This window comes from Camelus ferus, chromosome 18 (assembly GCF_009834535.1).
Source record: "Camelus ferus isolate YT-003-E chromosome 18, BCGSAC_Cfer_1.0, whole genome shotgun sequence".
Classification (NCBI taxonomy): Eukaryota; Metazoa; Chordata; class Mammalia; order Artiodactyla; family Camelidae; genus Camelus; species Camelus ferus.
In genome coordinates this window covers 26,115,479-26,136,140 of record NC_045713.1, presented here as the reverse complement: position 1 = coordinate 26,136,140, position 20,662 = coordinate 26,115,479, and the positions used below count along the sequence as shown (strand labels likewise).

General features: G+C 45.5%; 1 protein-coding gene across 1 annotated transcript in view; it reads left to right on the top strand.

Moving 5' to 3' along the window:
• The window catches only part of GRIN2A (glutamate ionotropic receptor NMDA type subunit 2A), a 130,308-nt gene that overhangs the window by 83,266 nt on the left and 26,380 nt on the right, over positions 1-20,662 (top strand). Inside the window, exon 9 of the mRNA XM_032460747.1 lies at positions 9,794-9,981. Coding sequence (XP_032316638.1) covers positions 9,794-9,981 — 188 coding nt within the window. The remainder of the gene's footprint in view (positions 1-9,793; positions 9,982-20,662) is intronic.

Sequence of the window (20,662 nt, the reverse complement as noted above, 5' to 3'; positions counted from 1 at the left end):
CAACACGGGTTCTTGTGTGTGAATGCCCACCATCAGGCGATGCGATTATTATGCCGGCTGGCTTCCTGTGCCTTCTCCATCCCTGCCTCTCACTCTTTGCCAGACACTGTCGTAGGCACTTTACCTATGATTTTTCGTTTACTTTTCACAACCGCCCCGTGAGGTTGCATGTCCAGCGCCTCCACTGTGCACACAGAGAAACTGTTGTTGGGGGGGAAGGAATTTCCCTCTCCTCTTCCAGATTCTTCTGGCTGGTCTGATAATTACGTTGACAGGAGAAAAGCCAACAAAACTTTAGTAACGTGTATCCATAGGAGAGACCCGGGAAAACTGAGTAGCTCGCCAAGATGGCCAGACGCTCACTTCCAATACCGTCTTCAGCTAAAAACAAAGGAGAATGTTGAGGGTGGGGGTTTGGGACTACAAAGGGGTGGGTGTCCATTGACATGGAGATGGAAAAGCAAATGTTTGGTAAATAAAATGTTTGCTGGGCCTAATAGAGGCAAGAGGACACAGAGCGGACTCTGACCTCTGGGCGCTGCTGAGTTCCCCCAGCGCACTTAGCCCGCATTCTTTGCGGGTATGTCTGGCGGTGGCTCCATGCCAGGAACAGGCCTTTCGTCTCAATTCTTTAGGCAGCGCAGGAGGAGGTAAAAAGAAAGGCTTCCTGAGACTTCTCTATTTCTTAAAAATAATCAGCCTTAATTAATCCTCGTGCCAAAGAGACACAATTTGGGGTGGCAAATTTTGCTCATCTCCACAGTCATGCAGAGGTTCAGTCACTTACCAGGCACGTGCTGGTAAGTTTCAGAGCTGGGATTTGAACTGACATCTGACATCTGTGCTCTTACCCACCGTGCTGTGTTGCTTCTCATTAAAAAATATATTCTCACTGTAAAAAATGCAAATATATAAGCACCCATTTGACCATCTCCCAGGGCCAAGTCACCCCCACCCCTACCAGGTAAGCACTATTATCTGTTTGATATACATGCCATTTCTCCTAGACCTTTGTTGGATGTATTTATGTATTCACACATAATTATAAAATTTTATTCTGTGGGATGCTGTCAAACTCTACGCAGTAATTCACAGCTTTGTTTTCAATTAATAATAATTTTGAAGAGCCTTCTATATGTGTAGCTGTCTTTTGCCTTCATTCTCTTTGATGGCTGGAAAGAATTCCATGGTTTGCATACATCACAGTTGATTAAACTGTTTCCCTCCGGGGGACTCTTCGTAAGATGGCCATGTTAAAGCTCTGTGATGAGTCCTCTCTGCCCTTACGCAAGTAATTCTGTAGGAATGACCTCAAGAAGTAGAATTTCTGGGTCATAGTGTTTATAGCTTCTAAGAAAGGTTAGTCTTATTCAGCTGAGTGAGTGAGTGATTTTCTGAGTGAGCTCTTGGTGTGGAGCATAGACTCTGGATTGAGAACTACCCAGCTTCATATTCTGGCTCTGATGACTACCAGCTGTGTGACCTTTGGCAAATTAACCTCTCTGAAGCCTGTTTCCCACGTCTTTAAAACCCTTGTCTCCCAGAATTCATTTGAGAATTAAATGTATTGATTTAAGGAAAGTCCCTGGCACCGTATCAGACACATAATCGAATTTCCTTAAATATTGATTCTTTTCCCATTTTTCTCTTTCACTTCCATATATTTCCTGGCCTTTGAGCGTCCCTGTCTGTCAGCCCTGGTGTGTGACAAGTTCGGCCGCATCATGAGCACTACCAGGAGTGTGTTGTGCTGCTTAAAAGCTGAGCATCCTGCATTCGAATTCCCTCTCTACTCACATTCAGCCGTGGGACCTTAGGTTCATTAATCTCTTGGCCCTCAGTGATTTTGTTTATAAAATGATGCTAATTATGATTCCTTCACTTGGGAATGATAACTTAGGAACTTGTGCTCAGGAACCATGGTAAGGATTAAATGAGACGCGCAGGCGAAGAGCACAGTGTCTGGCACGTAGGAGACATTCAGGAACAGTCTGAACAAACAAAACATTCTTTGTATTGAGAGCATTTTTTTAATAATATGCTGTGTGCATCATGGAATTTGCAGTAGAATGGTTGACTCTGATCCCAGCCCTTGAAGAGTACCTACCAGGAACCTGCATAAAAGATTTACATTTCAGAAGGAACCAATGCTTTTCCTGTGTCAGGACGTGAGCGGTAGCAAGAGGAAGGAGCAGCATTTGCACTAGCGCTCCGTGAGCCACCAGGTGAAGCTGTAGCTCATGCTTCATTCAACTAGGGCACAGCCACATGGGAGAGATGGTGTTCCTGCGGGCCAGGCGGGGAAGTCAGAGCTTAGCTGTGCGCACAGACCTACCCAGCGCCCTGCAGTCCTGCTCCTCTGACCCCGCATCCTGCCTGAAAACCTGCGCTCAGCTTGGAGGAGCCGTGCAGGGGTGCCCCGGGGGTGCACTGCCTTGGCAGGAGGATTGATCCAGAAACAGGGACGCCGCGGCACGCCTTGGGCAGGGACCTCTGGGCTTCGGTTTTCTCTTCTGAAAAATTAAATGATGACGTTCCGTGACCTTTCGACAACTTGGACAAGGCTGGCTCCAATGTTAAATTTAACGGGAACAAAGTGGGCTTTTGCTGTGTTGTTTTAACCTTCCCCTGTGTTTGAGGTTGTTAGTCGACTGTGCACCTCACCTCTGCTGTCTGCCCTCGTTTCTCTTCCTTCCTCCCTCCCCTCCCTCTGCCATCTCTCCCTCCCTCTTTGTCTCTTAGTCTGTTTGGATAAGTCCATCTCCCTCTGTGTCTTACTGTCTCTTTCTCCTTCTCTGTCTCTTTTCCTCTCTCTCTCTTTCTTGCTCTTGCCTTTCTATCTTTCTCCCTGTCCTCCTGTTTTCCCTGGTACATGCTTCCATCTGTATTTTTTCCCTCCCTCCTTCTCTGCCTTTCTCTGCCTCTGGCTTACAAGATCGCTCAGTTAAAAGAAAAATCCAATATTCACCATCCGTCTTTTTTACCCAATTCACAGTGAATATTACTGGAAGAATTAATCAACACAGATTAAACTGACAACAGCGAAAAGCACACAGGGTGAAATTTGTTATTGACGACAAACCCACAGATGACTTGAATCTTCTTGGCCAATTTCAGATCTCTGCACAATTTTGATCCAGGAGAATTGGACTTGGTCCCAATCACACCCACAAAAGAAAACCCACAATGGCAGAAGTTATAAATTAGTAAAATTTATTATGGTCAATGAATCAAATCCCTATGAAATTTCAACACAAAAGAATTGATCCCAGTGAAAATCGTTTCCAAAAAAAAAAAAAAATTGGAAACAATTCAACTATGCTAGGCGAGATACTGATCTAGGAATTAAATTAGCTTAATGGAGTTTGCTCTGAAAAATGCTTCCTTAGTGAAAATGTCTCAGTGTTGGTATAATTCTGACTTGAAAGTTTGTATTCGCAAACTCAGAGTCAAAATGTGAGTCTAGGCTACTTTCCTAAAGCCTGTTTTAGACCAAACCGTGCTGACGGCAGGTATGGTCTCTGTATGTATTGAGTGTCTCTTGCCCAAGCAGACACCTTCATGCGTCAGAGGCACCGCTTTCTGGGCCCGTGAACGCCCTTCACCCACCAGCAGCCCTGTGCCTGGGTACCACCTTCGCTTCTCGGCACAGTGACGTCATCACTACCCCAACAGCCTCCTGAATTTGCAGGAGGATATGTAACTTCCTAAATGCCTTCACTCCTGTTTTCATCCACACAACAGCCAGCCCTGTGAAAGAGCTGTTGTTTCCCCACTTGACAGATGAGAAAACCGAGGCTCAGAGAGGTCCCATGATGGGGTCTCATTCACAGAACTGGCAGAGGTGGGCCTGAACCGCATCCATGGCTCCACAGTTGCCCAGACGTGCTGACTGGCCTAAATCCCTGGCTGACATGCTTCTCTTCCTAGCAAGGCTTTGATGTGCCCTAAAAAAATACACTCAGTTATCATCAAAGAGATGCTTAATTTTCAGTAACGCTTCAGACTAGACCTCCAAAACACACAGACACTTAGCTCACATACACACACATGTTCCGGTTTCATTAATTCATCAGAACAAGTCAATGTCTAGTTAAAGGCCTCTTGAATGTTAATGAATGAATAATTAACTTTAACTATATAATTAGCCTTTAAATGTGCTGAGACCCCCAGAGAGCATCTGAAAACATGCATAAGGAGATGATGAGCTAAAACCGGAAACTTTTGATTAAGAAATGTCAAGTCACTTGACAATATGAGTCCCCTCTCCCCAGAGGGACTGTGCCTTGACTAGGGGCCATAGCCTTACCTTTCGTAGAGGGAATCAGCCTGGCCAGCAGACAGTCTTGGGGCCAGGAGCAAACATTCAGGCCATCCTGTAGGTAGAAGAAGGACCAATGCAAGGAACAGGGTCAGAACTACACACTCAGGGAAGCTGTAGCAGCTCTTCAAAGCTGTCGAAAAATCTGGCAGGAAGCCACCAGGTGAAAGCAACGTGGGGCACATGTGACCTTCCTCCTTCCTCTGCTTCTGTGCGGATGTGCAGAGAGGAGGTCTGATTTCCCCCTCTCATTCTGAATTGCTGTCATTTTTAATCGTTTGCTTTCCTTGAGGACTACTGGTGACAGGGAAGGGGCGACAGCACCCACACAGCCTCTGTGACGCCTGGGGGTGGGCACGTCGCACGGCCAGCACAGCACGGCGTTTGTGTCGGGCTGCTGCTCTGGGCCAGCCCTCACCCTGGGGAGCCGAGGCGTTGCTTCATTTGTCACAAATGTCTGGGGAAGAGCTCAGCCTTCTGTAGGGAGTAGGGCAGAGAGGTGCGCCAGGGAGGGGCCCTGTCCCCATCACGGTTCTCAGACGTATCTTTGAGCCTTCTCCACCCAGTAGGAGAAGCACTTAACGGGTGACAGCCATACAACCAGGCAGGAGCTGGGAAGGCAGGGACACAGACGACTTCCTCTTGAAAAGCAGGAGACACCAAGCAGAGCAGCTTCCCTGCATTCCTTGCCTGTGAGCCCTCAAGCGTCCAGCTGACTGCTCCGAGTTCTGAGGGCCTTTTTCCTCCAGTGCTAGCTTTAATCTCCACCTTGCTCCAAACCCAGTGCTGCCAATTACCCCGCTGCAGCCTAATCCATCACTGTCTCCCACGTCGCAGCTCCAGTCCCCCACATGCTTTTGGTCTAAATTGGGCTTCAGGTGGCCTTTTCCTCTTTCTGATCCTCTACCCTCAACAAGAAGCCCTGGCCATCTACACCTAAACCTCTCCCCAGGGACAGAGATGGGGTGTGTGGGGGGGCAAGAGATGCTTTCTGTGGAGGTGACTCTAGACCTGACATGACTGTGCATCCGCTGGGAAAGAGAGAGATGAAACTGAACAACCCACCAAATCTCTTAAAACCCTTCCTTTTTTTTTCCGTAGCACCGGGCTTCATTTACAGCCGGACCCCCCAGTCCGAACTGCATAAGTAACAGAGCTGCTGCTATTCAGCCCACAAATCTAATGGGCCACGCTATCACAGTGGTTATGTCCATGGCCTTTCTCATCAGGCTGTGTTAAGCCCAAATGCTGCTCTGACACTATGTTGTCACTTTACCTCTCAGCACCTTCGTTCCCTCCTGTTGTGCGGACAGCAGTAATCCATCCAACTTTGCTCAGCTCGAAGGGGTAAAGGAAATGAGATCGTGCACGGAAAGTATTCAGGCCTTCATTTGCCCCAGAGAAGGCGTAAACATTGCGAGCCCCTTTGCTATAAAATCTGAGTTCGATGGAATACATCTGTGTGTCTCGAGCATTTGAGCGCCAGCCACTGCACACACATTCTGCTTGTGTAACATCACTTTGTTCCCAACAGCCCTCAAAGGGCAAATAATGTCGGCCCCACTTTGCAGAGAGAAGAATGAGGCTCCAGACTACAGGGGCCTTGTTCAAAGTCTTCGACCACGTCAGCCCACTCTTGACGTCAGCGCATTTTACATCTTTTCTTTTTAACAGCAGGGAACATTTCCCTGCAGCTGGAAAGAGATCAAAAGCAGAGGTCTTTGTGCCGGAGCAAGGAGGGCCCAGGGCCCCCCTCCCGGGGCCTCCCCCCGCCCACCTGGAGCCACGCCGTGCACGTCAGTAGCCGTCGGCCACGCGAGCCCATTTACACCGGAATCTAAATTCGTGAAATGAAATAAAATTAAAAGCCCAGTTCCTCACTCGGGCTAACCGCACTTTAAGTGCTTGAGAGCTGTATCAGCACAGGTACAGGGTTTATTTCCATCATTGCAGAAAGTTCTGCCAGACAATGCTGCCATAGAGGGTCTGTAACAGGGAGTTCATAAATATTGTAGATGAGTTCAGGCTGCTTTGGCCCCTGAGAACCTCATCTGCTCATCGACAACCTAGGAAAAAAATGATAATAATGATGGTACATCTCCCTGCTGGGCATTTGTGAGGCCCTGATGGGACAATGTATGTACAATGCTGTGCCCTTTGTCCAGCCCTGTGCAGACAATGGCCGTGTCTGTCAGAGGGATGTCTTTAAACAAGCAGGTATCTGTGACCATTGCATTTAGATCCCAGAGCTCTAGAATCATCAATGAGGGAGAGAAATCAAGATTACCTGGTTCTGTGGTTTCTTTCATATGCTGTTCTCACTTTGGTTCTGACGAGGCCCCAAGACCACAGGGAGTCTTCGTGGTCAGACCCACCTAAGGGCACAGACACCAGCCCACGCAGGCATACCAACGTGTAATTGCTTTGCTCAGAATGAATCAGTTGTGTCTTTGGCAATTGTCCTCCCTCAGGCTTGATGGCATCTTGCTTTTGCAAACTTTTGTTTGCTGAGAAAACGTCCCTTTTTCCTTTGGACAAATCTGGCTGTATTTTATTTTGCTCTACTGAAGATTTGTCATGAAATGTGGTGATGCTTTGCAGAAATCTGTGCCTGTCCATAAAATACGAATTTAAATTGCTGTTGGACAACTCTCGTATGGTTGCCAGGTACAGTTTCAGATTTCTGTCCCAGAAATGCGTCAGCGTGCGGTGGGTTAATGGGATGGGGGAAAGTTCCACCCCCGTGAATACCAACAGACAGCCTTAACGTTCAAATGCCCTGTATGCACCTGTGTATGTATTTATGTTTGTTTTTTTGAGGAATTGAGAGAAGAGAGTTGGGTGAGTCTGAGAAAGTTTTAATAAGACTCAGGTTCTTGGCATCTCCATGGCAACGGGAAGTATTGCCACTGTAAGCATCCCAGCTTCATTAAGAGGACAAATACTACCCACGGCCTGAAGTCCTCAGGAGACATGTTATCTACAGTCTCAGTTTCCCTACTGAGAGTGACCGAAGGTGACTGTTGGCTTGGACAATTGTAGGATACGACGGGTCAGCAGGACCACAGTGACCACCTCATCTCACAGATGGAAACCAGCAGCCCAAAAGAAGGAAGTGACTTTCCCAAGGTGGTGCCACAGTCCAAATGGAGACTAGAACTCACATCCCTTCCACCTGCTCCTCCACTGCCCCTGTCACCTGCCCTACTGCCATCATACACAAACCTACCTTTCCTGAGTTCCCCATCCCAGACGTCCACAGCTCTCTGCCAGCTGGCTGTGCAGAAAGGCTGTTTCCTCTTGGTTTGTCAGCTGTGTTCGCCATCACCCTTGACAACGCCCAGGTTTTCCCTCTCTTCCCCTGGGATTATCTGACCCCCTTTTGATACTCTCAGAGCATAAAATCATGTCTCCCACCCTACAGCCTTGAGATCAAAGCCTCAGAGTCTTCCCGTTGGCGAGACCAGCCTTGTCTTCCTGCCTCATCTCTAACCATCACAGAAACAGAGAATTAAAATGAAGAACGCAGCCATAAACCTTCCAAATAGTTTTGTTCCCATGGGGAGCCCTTCGGCAGCTGTCTCTGAAAGGATGCAGCATTTTACATCCTCTCCCTGCCACTTTTATTTTTCTTTGCTTCACTGTTTTATGTTCTCCTGTTAAGAAGAGAAGGGCAGTAAAGTTGAAAAAGAGTCGGGAAGTTGAGAACTCTCTGATTTAGTTTTCTTACCTACTTCGGAGTTGGGACATCCATCTCTGTATACAAAGGTGATCATTTCAGCCTTGTTAAATAGCTTTAAGACTTGGAAACAACATACATGCCCACTCATGAGGATGTAGGCCGTGACGTAAGCTCAGCCATGCCTTTGAGGGGATTACTGGATGCTTGCCTTTTCGAAGGTGCTGACTTGGGGGGAGTGGGGGACGGCAAACAGGACTTCTGAGATGACTGATGCTTTCTGCCTTGACATGTGTGGTGATTTTAAGGATATACATGTATGTGTAAACATGTATCTAGCACTTTATTCCATATAAGTTATACCTCAATAAAAATAAATGTACCAAAAAATTTTAAATAGTCTATGTTTACTGACATAGAAATATGTGCCCTATGTGTGGGGTGAAATGAGAAAAGAATGCCATTGGTGAAACGGTTTGCATGGAATAATTATTTTTTGGGGGGGGTTGGAACAAGGGTTGCAAACTATGTCCCATGGGCCAACCTGTTTTTGTAAATAACCTTTTATTAGAACAGAGTTGAATCCATTCACTGATGTGTTATCTATGGCTGCTTTCATGCTAGCTATTAGTTTCCTAGGGCTGAGTGAAAAGCATCACAGAGCAGGAGGCTTAGACAACAGGCGGGTTTTTGTCTCATACGTCTCAAGGCTGGACGTCCGAGATCAAGGTGTCAGCCGGGCCGTGCTCCCTCTGAGGCACGTGGGAGGGGTCTGTCCCCGGTGTCTCCTGATAGATCGTAGGTTTGTGGCGGCATAACTCCAGCCTTTGCACAGCCTTCTTCCTGTGTGCATGTTTGGGTCCAAATTTCTCCTTTTTCTAAGGACCCCGATCATATTGGATTAGGAGCCCACTGTACTCCAGGATGACCTCATCCTAACTAATTGCATTTACAATGACGCTATCGCCAAATAAGGTCATATTTGGAGACACTGGGGGTTATGGCTTCAATATATGAATTTTGAAGAAATGGTTCAACCTATAACGTGCTACGATAGCAAAATTGAGTAGTTGCAACAAAGACTATAGCTACCCCGCAAAGCCTAAACTATTTATTACCTTGTCTCTACAGAAAAACTTACCAACCCCTCTTTTAGAAGATGTGTGTGTGTGTCTGCACACACACACACACACAAAATTTGGAAGGTCATTCACAAATATGTTAACAGAGGTTGCCTCTGAGTTATGGAATGATAGGCAATTTAATTTTAATTGTAGTCTTAATATTTTCTACATGAATTGGGTTTCTAAAGATTATTACATAATAATTTTTGTGATACAAAAAAATAGTAAACACGTTCCTTTGGGCAGGGAGAGACATTATTCCTATTTAGTCTCTCTCCCTTTCCCGCACGCAACCGCCAAGTTCTCCTGTCCCTTAATGGTTTATTTTGTTCGGATGCAAACCTTTCTAAATAGGCCACTGTTCTCCACTGTTGGGCGTGCTAAGGGCAGACACTTAGCAAACCAGCAGACTCAACTGTTTACTCACTTGGGCATAAGGATTCTTCCTGTCTTTATTTAGCTGCCTCTTGTAACTCGGAGAGAAAAGGTCCTGGCTTTTATCTCCTCATTAAAAATAGATCCTTTTATGATGATGGGATGGAGCCGTCATGAGTCATCATCTCCTGTGTGAAAGAAAGTGTGTGATGTTGGAACAGGCCTCGGGAACTGGGCGCCAAGATCATACCTCGCTCACCATCCCCGTGACTCCTTGGTTTCTTGTCGTTGCAGGAAACTGGACGCGTTCATCTATGACGCTGCGGTCTTGAATTACAAGGCCGGGAGGGACGAAGGCTGCAAGCTGGTGACCATTGGGAGTGGGTACATCTTTGCCACCACCGGTTACGGAATTGCCCTCCAGAAGGGTTCCCCTTGGAAGCGGCAGATTGACTTGGCCCTGCTCCAGTTTGTTGGTGATGGTAAGACCTTGGTGGGCCCCCTTCCTTCTGGAGACCTGAGACCCTTGCACTGTCTCCGTTTCCTAATGGACCTTTGGGTGATGAGTTTGCTCACTAAGAGTGTTTATTGAGTGCCGATCACATGACACCATGATTCTTTAGGTTGCTTGTGATGGAAACCAATTACAGATAACTAAATAAATTAAAGGGAATTTATCAGAAGGATGCAGAAGTGTCTATCTCAGTGAATTTAGGAAAGAGTTGAGCAAATAGGTTCAGCAGGAAAAACAGGAACCAGGGCAGTCCTAGGGCCTCAACAGCAGGAATTCATAGGTCCTCTCTCTAGAGCAGTGGTTCTCACTTGGGGGGCTGGGGTGGGGGGTGCAGGAGATAATTGGCTATGTATGGAGATAGTTTTGATCATCATGACAAGGAAGCTGGTTTGATACTGGCATCTAGTGGGGAGAGGTCAGGCAAACACCTTACGGTGCCCCGGGCAGCCCCCTACATCTCAAAACACAGGATTATCTGACTCCAAACATTAGCAGTAAAAAGGTTAAAAAAAAAAAAAAAAAAAAAAGGAAACTCTGCTCTAGAGCAAGGACATTACATAACTAGGCTCTGAGTCCCAAACTCTTATTTTCTAAATTCTAAATTTCAAATTCGAGAGGAAAGATTCCTGATGCATTTTGGGTCAAGTGCTCTTTCCTGAACCCTTCAGGAGTGGATAAGGGGCGGGGCCATGTTGTCCTAACACAACGGCTCCTGTTATTACCCTACGGAGGAACAAAGGAGAGGCAGTCTCTACAAAAGGAATTGTGAGCAGAAATCCCATGGGTTTCCACTATAGTCCACCTCTTGACTGCCTATCATGTGGGGAAAAAAAAAAACTGTTTCCACCCTCACAGGGCCGACAGTCTAGTGGGATTACCATATTTATGGAACTGTACAATTAAGTAGGCTGATGATCTCCAACAGCATTCATTTTCTTCTGTCCTTCATAGTTGGTGGTCTCACCACAGCCCACTGCTCCATGACATGGTTTTTAGAATCCTGTCCTAGCTCAAATGGCATGTTAGTTACCCTGTGAATTACCGACACAGGGATAGGAAAAGCAAAGCCAGCAGAGATGGCAAGTTAACTCTGAAAACTTGAGTATAAATAAGATATAAAACCCCAGGGCTTAGGGCAGAAGCTGCCTTTAAGAAGGTTGGAGGCTATAATCAGAGATGGTTACAGAACGTGCCCATCTAGAGCTGGGAGAGGACAGTCTGGCAACCACTCTGGCCAAATACAGTGTCGAAATGGGCAGAGGTTAGTGCATATGTTTGGTGTGGATTTGAACAAAGTGCATAATTCCTTACCCTCTCTCCTCCCAGAATTAAACCCTAGATTTCTCACAGAACCGTCACGAGATCTACATGTGCTTTATATTTAACTCCCAAATAAGAGTAGCTGATTCTTTGAATTCCCTTTAGGGCATCTGTCCCTTCCTCACTCAGATCGAGAGCCATATTCTCTGCTGTGTGATCATGATTTGTGTCTGTGGTGGTCAACGATTGCTGTGAAATCTTAGAGGCAGAGGACAACAAGCATTTCTTTGGCTTGTGGGAGTGCAGGTTGAGTGGAGAAGCTCCGTCTCGGGCTGCGGTGGCTCCACTCCCTGCTGCAAGCCTGTGGATCATCTCTGTGGTCTCTGTTCCACAGATGCTGGTTCTGGGTCTCAGGCCGAAGGGGCAGTGGCTAGCTGGAAAAAGCCCTTTCCGTGGCTTTGTTGGAGGCATAGAAAAAAACACCTGCCTACACATGCAGAGTTCAAGTCTCTTCTTTGCCACATTCACATCTGCTAACACCCTTCTCTCCAAAGCAAGTCCTATGGCCAAGCCCAAAGTATACTCTGGAGGTCTACGCTACCTTTCACGGGAAGAGTTTTGGATTTACACAACGCATTGAGGCCAGTTGTCCCGTGGAGGCTGCCTGAGCACCTCCACATGGGGTAAACTACTCAGCAAACCAGAGTCTTACTTCCAGCAGTAAACACCACACAATCTTGACCATAACAGGCAACTGGTCAATGCAGGATTGGATGAATAAATACACACACAGATGAATGGTTGGTATCAGGATGTATTTCATTTGACCAGAAACTTCTAAATATGATGGGTAGCTGTCAAATAAGTCAGTTGTAACTCTACTCCTACCTACCATGGCTGTCATTCTCACAGCATCTATTATGAAATAGTAACATATTTAGGGAATAGGATATGCCAATCACCACGCTGGATGCATTACATGTGTTCTTTAATTTGATATTCATAACAACTTTGTGAAGTTAAATATTGCTGCTACTCGTTTACAGAGGAGGAAACTGAAGCTCAGTGAGCTTACGAGTCCCCTAATGAGAAAGTGGCAAAGTCTCTACTTAAGGGGCCTCACTCTGGATGGAAGTCAATTATGTAAGACTCCTGTTTCACTTAATTCTCTAGGATATCTATCAAAGTTGGCTAATTAGATGCTCAAGATGCATAGATCCTTTGGAAAGAAATAATTTGGTGTATATGTGAACAACATCTATTGTTCCATTTACAAATGCTTCTATGAAAAGGGTCATTTTTCTCAGCCTCAGTTTACTCATTTGCAGTTGAACGCAGAAATATTTACCTGATAAGGTTGTTGTGAAGATAAAGTGAGAGGTTATATGTAAAGAGCTTGGCTTAGTACAGCTACCTGGGAATAGAAATGGTTCAATAAATGCTAACTGTCACCATCATCATCACCACCACCATCATCATCACCACCACCATCATCATCATCACCAGCACCACCATCACCATCATCACCAGCATTATCACCAGCACCACCATCATCATCACCACCACCACCATCATCATCATCACCACCATCATCACCAGCACCACCATCATCACCACAACCATCATCACCATCATCACCATCATCATCACTACCACCATCATCACCATCACCAGCACCACCATCATCAACAACACCATGATCATCATCATCACCACCACCTTCATCATCATCACCACCACCTTCATCATCACCAGCACCATGATGATCACCACCATTATCACTCTTCTCTCCCTCCTCTTTCTCCTCCTTCTCCACCTCACTCTCCACCTGCCTCCTCATCATTGTTGTCCATCCACCACTCCAGTATTCAACATAGCTTATTTAGTGTTGTGTTGGTGATAATATGGTCAAATTAGTGTCATGGAAATACAGTGCTGAACAGAAAATGTCCTCTTTGTGGTAAATTTAAAAAAAAAAAAATAAGGACATCCAAATAAGCCAAAGATGTTTTCCTTGTACTCACAGGGCATCTAGAGTCTTAGAGATATTTTCTGTCCTGGCTTATGGCTTTCCCGGTCAGACTGTCTGGGTTGGGAATGTGTCTTCACAGCTCCATCTTTAGAGACCATCTGGAGGCAAAGACATTGGGGAGAAAGTGACGTTGCTCCAGGGGGCGTCAAGATAATCTTCCCGGAAAGCCATGTCCAATTCTGAATATCTCTCTAGGAGTAAATACATGAATTAACACAACTGCATAAATATTTCACTTATCTTATACAGCTTCAGCAGGATTAATTATGCTCTAAAATTAGACCTGGAAAGAGCACAGTGCTGAGCGATCCCTAATTATTATTCATCCTCTGGAATGGAGTGTTTATCTCTTGTTATAGAGTAGCTTCGGTGGATGATTACGAGTCTAATGAGTGTCAAAAGTATAAAAAAATTTCCTAATGAGCTATGTAAATATAACCTTTGAGTGGAGTGTTTGGTTATTGGGGGAACCTCTTATGTGAAGCCTGCCAGGCGTTTCCCCGGGAAAAGGGCTACTGACCTCCTTTAACAGACACACAGAATCCCAATAAGATCTTACCGTCCTTTTCCTGCCTAAGTGTAGTGCCCTTTCTGAAATAATGGAGTGCAACGTGGGGATCTTTCGTTCTCAGTAGTTTAGTAACAACACTCAAAGGCACTTTTCAGCATTGATCATCAATATCTAATATTCACTGAGAAACATACATTCTTAGGCACTGATGTCTCAAGAAGGAGATCTCATGGTCTTTTTCCTCCTTCCTTCAAGGAGCTTACCGTCTAGTTGGTTGGCAAAGTATGAAATTAAAATATCTAACCTCAAAATATGAACACATTTGTAATAATTCATACATATATGAATTAATACAGATTATATATATATGTGTGTTTGTATATATATATACATATATATATATATATTCTTACGTGTCTTGGATAGGGGAGCGAGTGGTCAAGGAGAAATGTGAGATATACCATTTTTTTAAAACAGAAGAAAGAAAGGACACAGTAAGTCATAAAGAAAATAAGAATCTTAAGATTTCGACAAAGATGATAATGGGCCAGAGTTCACAGACCCTCATTCATTAACTTATCCAGCAACCGGCAAATAACTACTGGGTACCTAGTATCACCCTGGTACCTAAAAGATGACAGCTGAGTGAGTAGATAAAGAATGAGTAAGTCTGGGATCTTTTAAAAAAAATGGCATTTCTGGCTTCAAAGGGGAGGTTGAACAGGAGATCCCTTAGTCCCCATCGAGCTCATGAATTTTGTAAATTTTTTTATGTGTTTCTGGGATTTGAAGAGACAGAAGGAAGATCATAGAGGTTAAAGCCCTTTTGATGTCCAGAGGGCAGCAAAAAGATATTACGGAGAACAAGATTATATGATAATATTGTTCAGAAGCAAGTGATGCTGAGAAAATAGAAGGAAACAGTTGATTTCGGCCCATACTCAGTGGTCAGGTGCCATGCCAAGCATCTCTCAAATGGTCTTAGGAATTCTTCGTACGATATTCTGGAGTAGATCTTACTGTGTGCATTTGCAGAGCAGGAAAATGAGGCTCATTTGGGTTACATGAGCTACAGCAGAGCTTCTCAAACCTGAACAAGAGCAGGAATCACTGGTGATCTTGTTAGAATGCAGATTCTGTTTCAGTAGGTCTGGGGGCGGGGAGCCTGAGGTGCTGCCCTTCTCACAAGCTCCCAGGCGATGCTGATGCCATCGGTCTGTGGACCACACCCTGTGTAGACTGTTTCTTCTAGAGGTAAAAATTGAACCAAGTTCATCTGACTCCAGTTCTGACCATTTTTCTGTTAAACCAGGCTCCTGGGAGACATCTCGTTCACTAGTGGCCAGATCACCTTAGCTATAAGTAATATATTTTGTGCTGAGAAGCATTTAATCTTCTTTATATTTTGCTCCAGTTTCATGGTTGTTAGTTTCTTCTTAAACTTAGAAAAACATTACTGCTCCCTGGTGTCTAGTCTGAGTTTGTTGAGCAAATAAAATGAAACACTTGTATTCATTATGTATTTCTATAAACCATTTATGTGGTGTATTCCACTGCACTTATATTTAGGTACATATGAAAGATATCATATGTGAATATTTGAAGGATATGACATGTGCATCTTGTATTAATATTGTATTCTAGGGTGACCAACTCAGCCCTTTCTGCTGGGACTCTCCCAGTTTTAAAAGTAGCTGGAGACCCCAGTTATATCATATTTGGACATACATGATACGTATCATATATGAAATATTGGCAAGATACCCTCTATATCATTTCAGTTGGACAGGTGCACTGGGTTCCCTTTGTCCCTTTCATACTGCATCTTTGCAAGCAATCGTTTTAAAGACTCAACCAAATTGATAACAAAGTGGAAGGGACCACACACTCAGTGCTTGTATGAATAAGGAGCCTTGCTGCAGTAGAGCTTTGGAAAGCAACACCCCGGGATAAGATGCTCACAGATCTTGGAGCAGAGGAGTGCTGGCGGGGCAGGCAGTGGAGAAGCCCCGCTGCCTGCTTCTGAGTGGGTTGGCGTTCACGTTCCTAATTCCTTTATTTGTTGGCGGCTCTTCCATGGAAGCTTGTAGGCTGGCTTTTGACAGTGAGGGACCCCAGGCTGCCAGCCAGAGTAGAGAGTGTTTGTGTGATGGCAGAAGTTCTTTGTGCATCTCATTAGGATTCTCATAAATTGCTCTGAGCCCCTGGATGGGTTGCTCAAATCCTCAGCACAGTCCTGGTCCAGCTCCCCTGCTTAATATCTTTGGGCTGATGTCAGAGTCTCCAGGCTAGCTGGACAGCCCTGCAGCTTGGGTGGTGACGGTCACCAGTGCCGCCACTCCAAGAATGGGCACATCCCCATGTAGCCTTTGCACCCTGTCTTAGAGCTGGCTTAGGAATGCTGGGCAGTGTGGGTTGAGGAAATCACTGAAGATGACCTCACTCCTGAATACTTTCCCCACTCAGCTATCCACAGTATATGAAATTCCACCATGTGAAGGTTTTTTCAGCATGGATTCTGTCATGCAGCCCCCTTTAAACATGGAGTTCCTTCTTCTATCTGCTCCTGAACCCATGTCCTAATCTGAGACCTGACCCATCCTTCAGCCCATGTGTCCCTCCGTGAAGATTTCCTTAAAGACTGCAGCTCGAAGGGAGATACGCCTATAACTCTGACCCCCTTTAGCTCCGTGCTTATAGCGTTCTTGTGGCGTTTAGCAAAACAAGACACATAAAGGGCTGCGATGGACGTTTCTGCAGCTTCCTCACTGTATGGCCACTCCGTTTCTCTGAGTTCCAGTTTCCCCATCTCTATTTTTTTTTTTTTTCATTTCATCTGTTTTTTTTTTTTTATTGAAGTATAGTCGATTTACAATATTGTGTTAGTTTCTGGTGTACAGCATAGTGATTCAGTTATACAAGTACATATGTATTCCTTTTCATTTTCTTTTTCATTATAGGCTATTAAAAGGTATTGAATACAGTTCTTTGTGCTATCCAGTAGGACCTTACTGTTTATCTATTTTTTTATATAGTAGTTAGCATCTGCAAATCCCAAAGTCTCAATCTATCCCTCACTCTCCCCGTTTCCTCCTGGTAACCATAAGTTTGTTTCCTATGTCTGTGAGTCTGTTTCTGTTTTGTAAATAAGTTCATTTGGGTCATTTTTTTAAATTGGAGTTCTTTAAGGATTAAGTGTGAGGACAAACATAAAGAAATTATCCCGGAGCTTGGCGCAAACTGGACACCTAATGTTGCTGGCCTCTCCGCATCCCCTGTCCCCTGCCGCTCGCTGCACTGCAAGTCCCTCGAGGACACACACTTTCACGTCCGTTCTTGTTGCCCTTTCCTCTCCCCTGGACTCACTCACTACTGAACTTAGCACATAGTAGGTGCCCAAATAAAACTCCTGGCATGAATGAATGAACAAATGAATGGATTTGAAATCACTACAGATAGGCACATAATGGGGTGTCTCTCCAGGACCTTGCTTCAGGCATGTAAGAGTCTCTCCCCTCTCCATAAACCATTGATGTCTCAAAAAAAAAAAAAAAAAAAAGAAGGAAAGAAAGGGAAAAAAACACTACAAATAGACTTTTGTGAGGGTTACTTCATCACTAATATATCTTCTCTGATGAAGGGGGTGCTATTTTCTTTGGGAAGGACATCAGGTGTCTCTGGAGAAGAGACTCAAAGAGGTAATCACTAAATCGCTGCCCAGCCTGACAGTCTCCCCAAGCCTCCGACCCCCGTATTCGCTGTAAGACAGGCAAGTTCCCCCGCTGTCTAATTTGTATGCTCTAGTTGCCAGGCATCTCTGTTTTACGCTTTCTTTTTAACCCGATTTTTCTGGCATGCGTACAGCCTGCAATATTATATATTCCCTGGCTTTTAGAACTAGAGGGGACCATAAATTGTGAGTGAGTTGGTGGATTGTGACTTAGGAGGTAAACAAGAGAAAGAGTGTTTTCCTCGGGGTTTGGCAAACTCTAACACTGCCTGTTTGAGAAAGTAAAGTTTTATTGAAACACAGCCACGTCCGTTCCTTCAGGTATTGTCTGGGGCTGCTTTCACTACCGGGGAAGAGATGACTTGCTGCAACAGAAGTTATAGGACCTGCAAAGCCCCAAAGATTTACTCTCTGGCCCTTTACAGAAAAAGTGTGATGACCCTGGACTTTGTCTAGAGAAAGACAAGAAAGGCAGAGAAGAGTTGAAATCGTAAGTTGTCCAGTTCCTCTAAAGGAAGGGAAAAGATTCAGATGGAGAGAGGAGGGGAGAAGGGGCAGAGAGGATGGGCAAGGGAAGAGGGACCGGGATATTTGAGGGGAAGAAAGGAAACAAGAGTTGGGAGATCATGATAAAAGGATAAAGAAGAAAAGAACAGTCCAAAAGGAAGGACAGAGGAAGAGATAGGGGAAAAGAGGAGGAGGAATGAGTGAGATGAGGGGGAGAGGAAAGATCAGAGAGAGATGTGTGCCCAGGGACCAGTCAAGTACTATTCAGCCTGGGCATGTACAGAGCAGGCTGGGTTTGTTCAACTGAGCAATTAGCCAGTTGCAGATAAAACTGAAGACACGAGGGAGCTGTCCACTGCCCCATCCCGGCTCCGCAGTAAAGCGAGGCACAGACCCCTGGCTGACTCACTCCTGCTCAAAGATGTCTAATCTGTCTCCCGCTGGCTTCCCCTGCCAGCAGCTCTTCGTGACATAGGTCCCTGTGTCCTCAGATGACAGCAACACCCTATGTCAACCAGCAGCCTCGGCCCATTTAAAGAGATAAATGCCAAAAGAGGGAAGGGGGAACTTGCGGGAGACGAAGTACTGAAACTCTGAGAACCTACTTGGAGGGGGTAAGAGACCGTTTCCCACGTCTCTAAGTGGAAGTCATCCAAAGCTACCACTATCGTTGTTTGTACAGATGTTGATAATGGTAGGTCACGCTTACAGAGAGATAACTGTGGGTCACAATCTGTCTTTATGTGCGTTAGTTTTGTTCAGTCCTCACAATGATTAAATGGCATGAGCTATGATTATCAATCCCTGTCTACAGATGGGGAGACTGAGTCACAGGTGGGTTGTGTAATGTGTGAAAGTCCTAAGGGGCCAATTTGACCTAGGCACGCGGGCTCCACGGGCTTCATTTTAACCGTTCTGCAGCACTACTTCTCCTTTTTCTGAGACCCTCCCAGACATCTCGTAAGGCAGCCTGTCCCATCTGGGCAGGGGCAAAAGCTGCCACTTACATGCAGGTGGGTCAGGATCCAGCCTCTCTTCCTTCCTCTTCCCCTCAAGGAACAGCGCCGTCACCTGTAGGTGATGCTGGACCACATAACTTGGCGACAGAGGTTGAGGGTGGGAGACAAAGCGACCTACACTTTTTCCATCTTTCCACGGAGAAGGAGGCTTGTCCATGCCCCGGGCCCTGGCACCGTGGGAACAGGCTCAGCCTAATTTTTGAGATCATTCAACCCTAGCGGTTTGGGGAAAACTCAGGACCCAGAAGCAAGAGATGAGAAGGAATGAAACAAGGACAGAATGTAATTAAGAGGAGTCAGATGTTTGGCCCTGATACAGGCTTGCCGAGCAGCCTCTCCAGGTTCACAAAGACCGCCTTGCTTGCTGGAATTGCTTGCTCCCCACAGAGCTCCTCGGAGCTGCGTAATCCCCAGCACTTCAGAAAGTTATTGTTCCTTGCTAAACGTGTTTTAATCAAATTGAGACTTCAAAGGCGGAAGTCGCAGTTTGACTGAGCTAGGCTACTCTGTAAATCACGAACTTTCTAATCAAGTTAGCAAAGACCAGGTGCTGTTGACAAAGCGCCCCCCCCCTCAGTTTCTTCACCCTCCCTCTGCTCATTCATTCACTCATTCTCCCTCTTAGACATCCATCCAGATAGAATAACTGAGCAGATTTTAAGCTCCTGGTGGTGGGATATAAAAATGATTCATGGCTTTTCTCTCTTGCCCTTAACAGTTACCTTGCTGATAAAGATGCTGTTGGCACTTCTCAGTCCAACAGACTTAGTTGGGGAGCATGTTGAAAATACAGATACCTAATTTTCACCCCACAGGGCACTTTCTGGGTGATTCTAATGCATGATATGGTGTAAGAACTACTCTTTAGAATCAGAATGTGTAGCACTTAGAAGCCTCTCGGTCTCTGATTGGCGAGTACTAGATATCGATGTCAGTGGCCAGCAGATCACCTGTTTGGGGTCCATGAAGTGGGATGTTGGCCCTGTGTTTTATTCATCTTCCCTCCCTCAGGGCTTCTGATTGTATTCTCATATCCAGAGACCTCGGTGATTGTGAAAACCTGAGGAAGAAATGATGTGGAATTCATTAAGTGTCAGCCCACACCATGACCCCAAGAAGGAACACAGGAGATACAAGGTTAGACTGTGAACAGAAGTAGTCAAATAGGCTTGAATGTTTCTCATTCAGAAAGGAACAAAATAGACATGAAAGTGTTTGCTGCTTCCAAAGATTCTGTTTTCACGTATCGACTACAATAACAGCGTTATAATTAAAGCAGGCAAGACTGGAAAGATCCCCATCTGGGCAGTGAATGAGCCAGGGCTTCTCTTGATTAAATTAGATCTGGAATCGGATTTGGATTTGATGGCAGCCCTGATTCCTTACGCCTGCAGGTGTGGTCTCATTGGAACCCACCAGGGATATGTGGTCTGAGACCTCTCCTGATGGCTTGACCGAGCGTAATGTTTTCCTGTGGGTTTCCTTAATGCTCCCACTCTATGCTGGATGACTTTCACATGCCCACCAATCTCATTTATACACAGAATAGCAGCTTTGATGATATATACCCAAAGGGGGTGATGATCAACA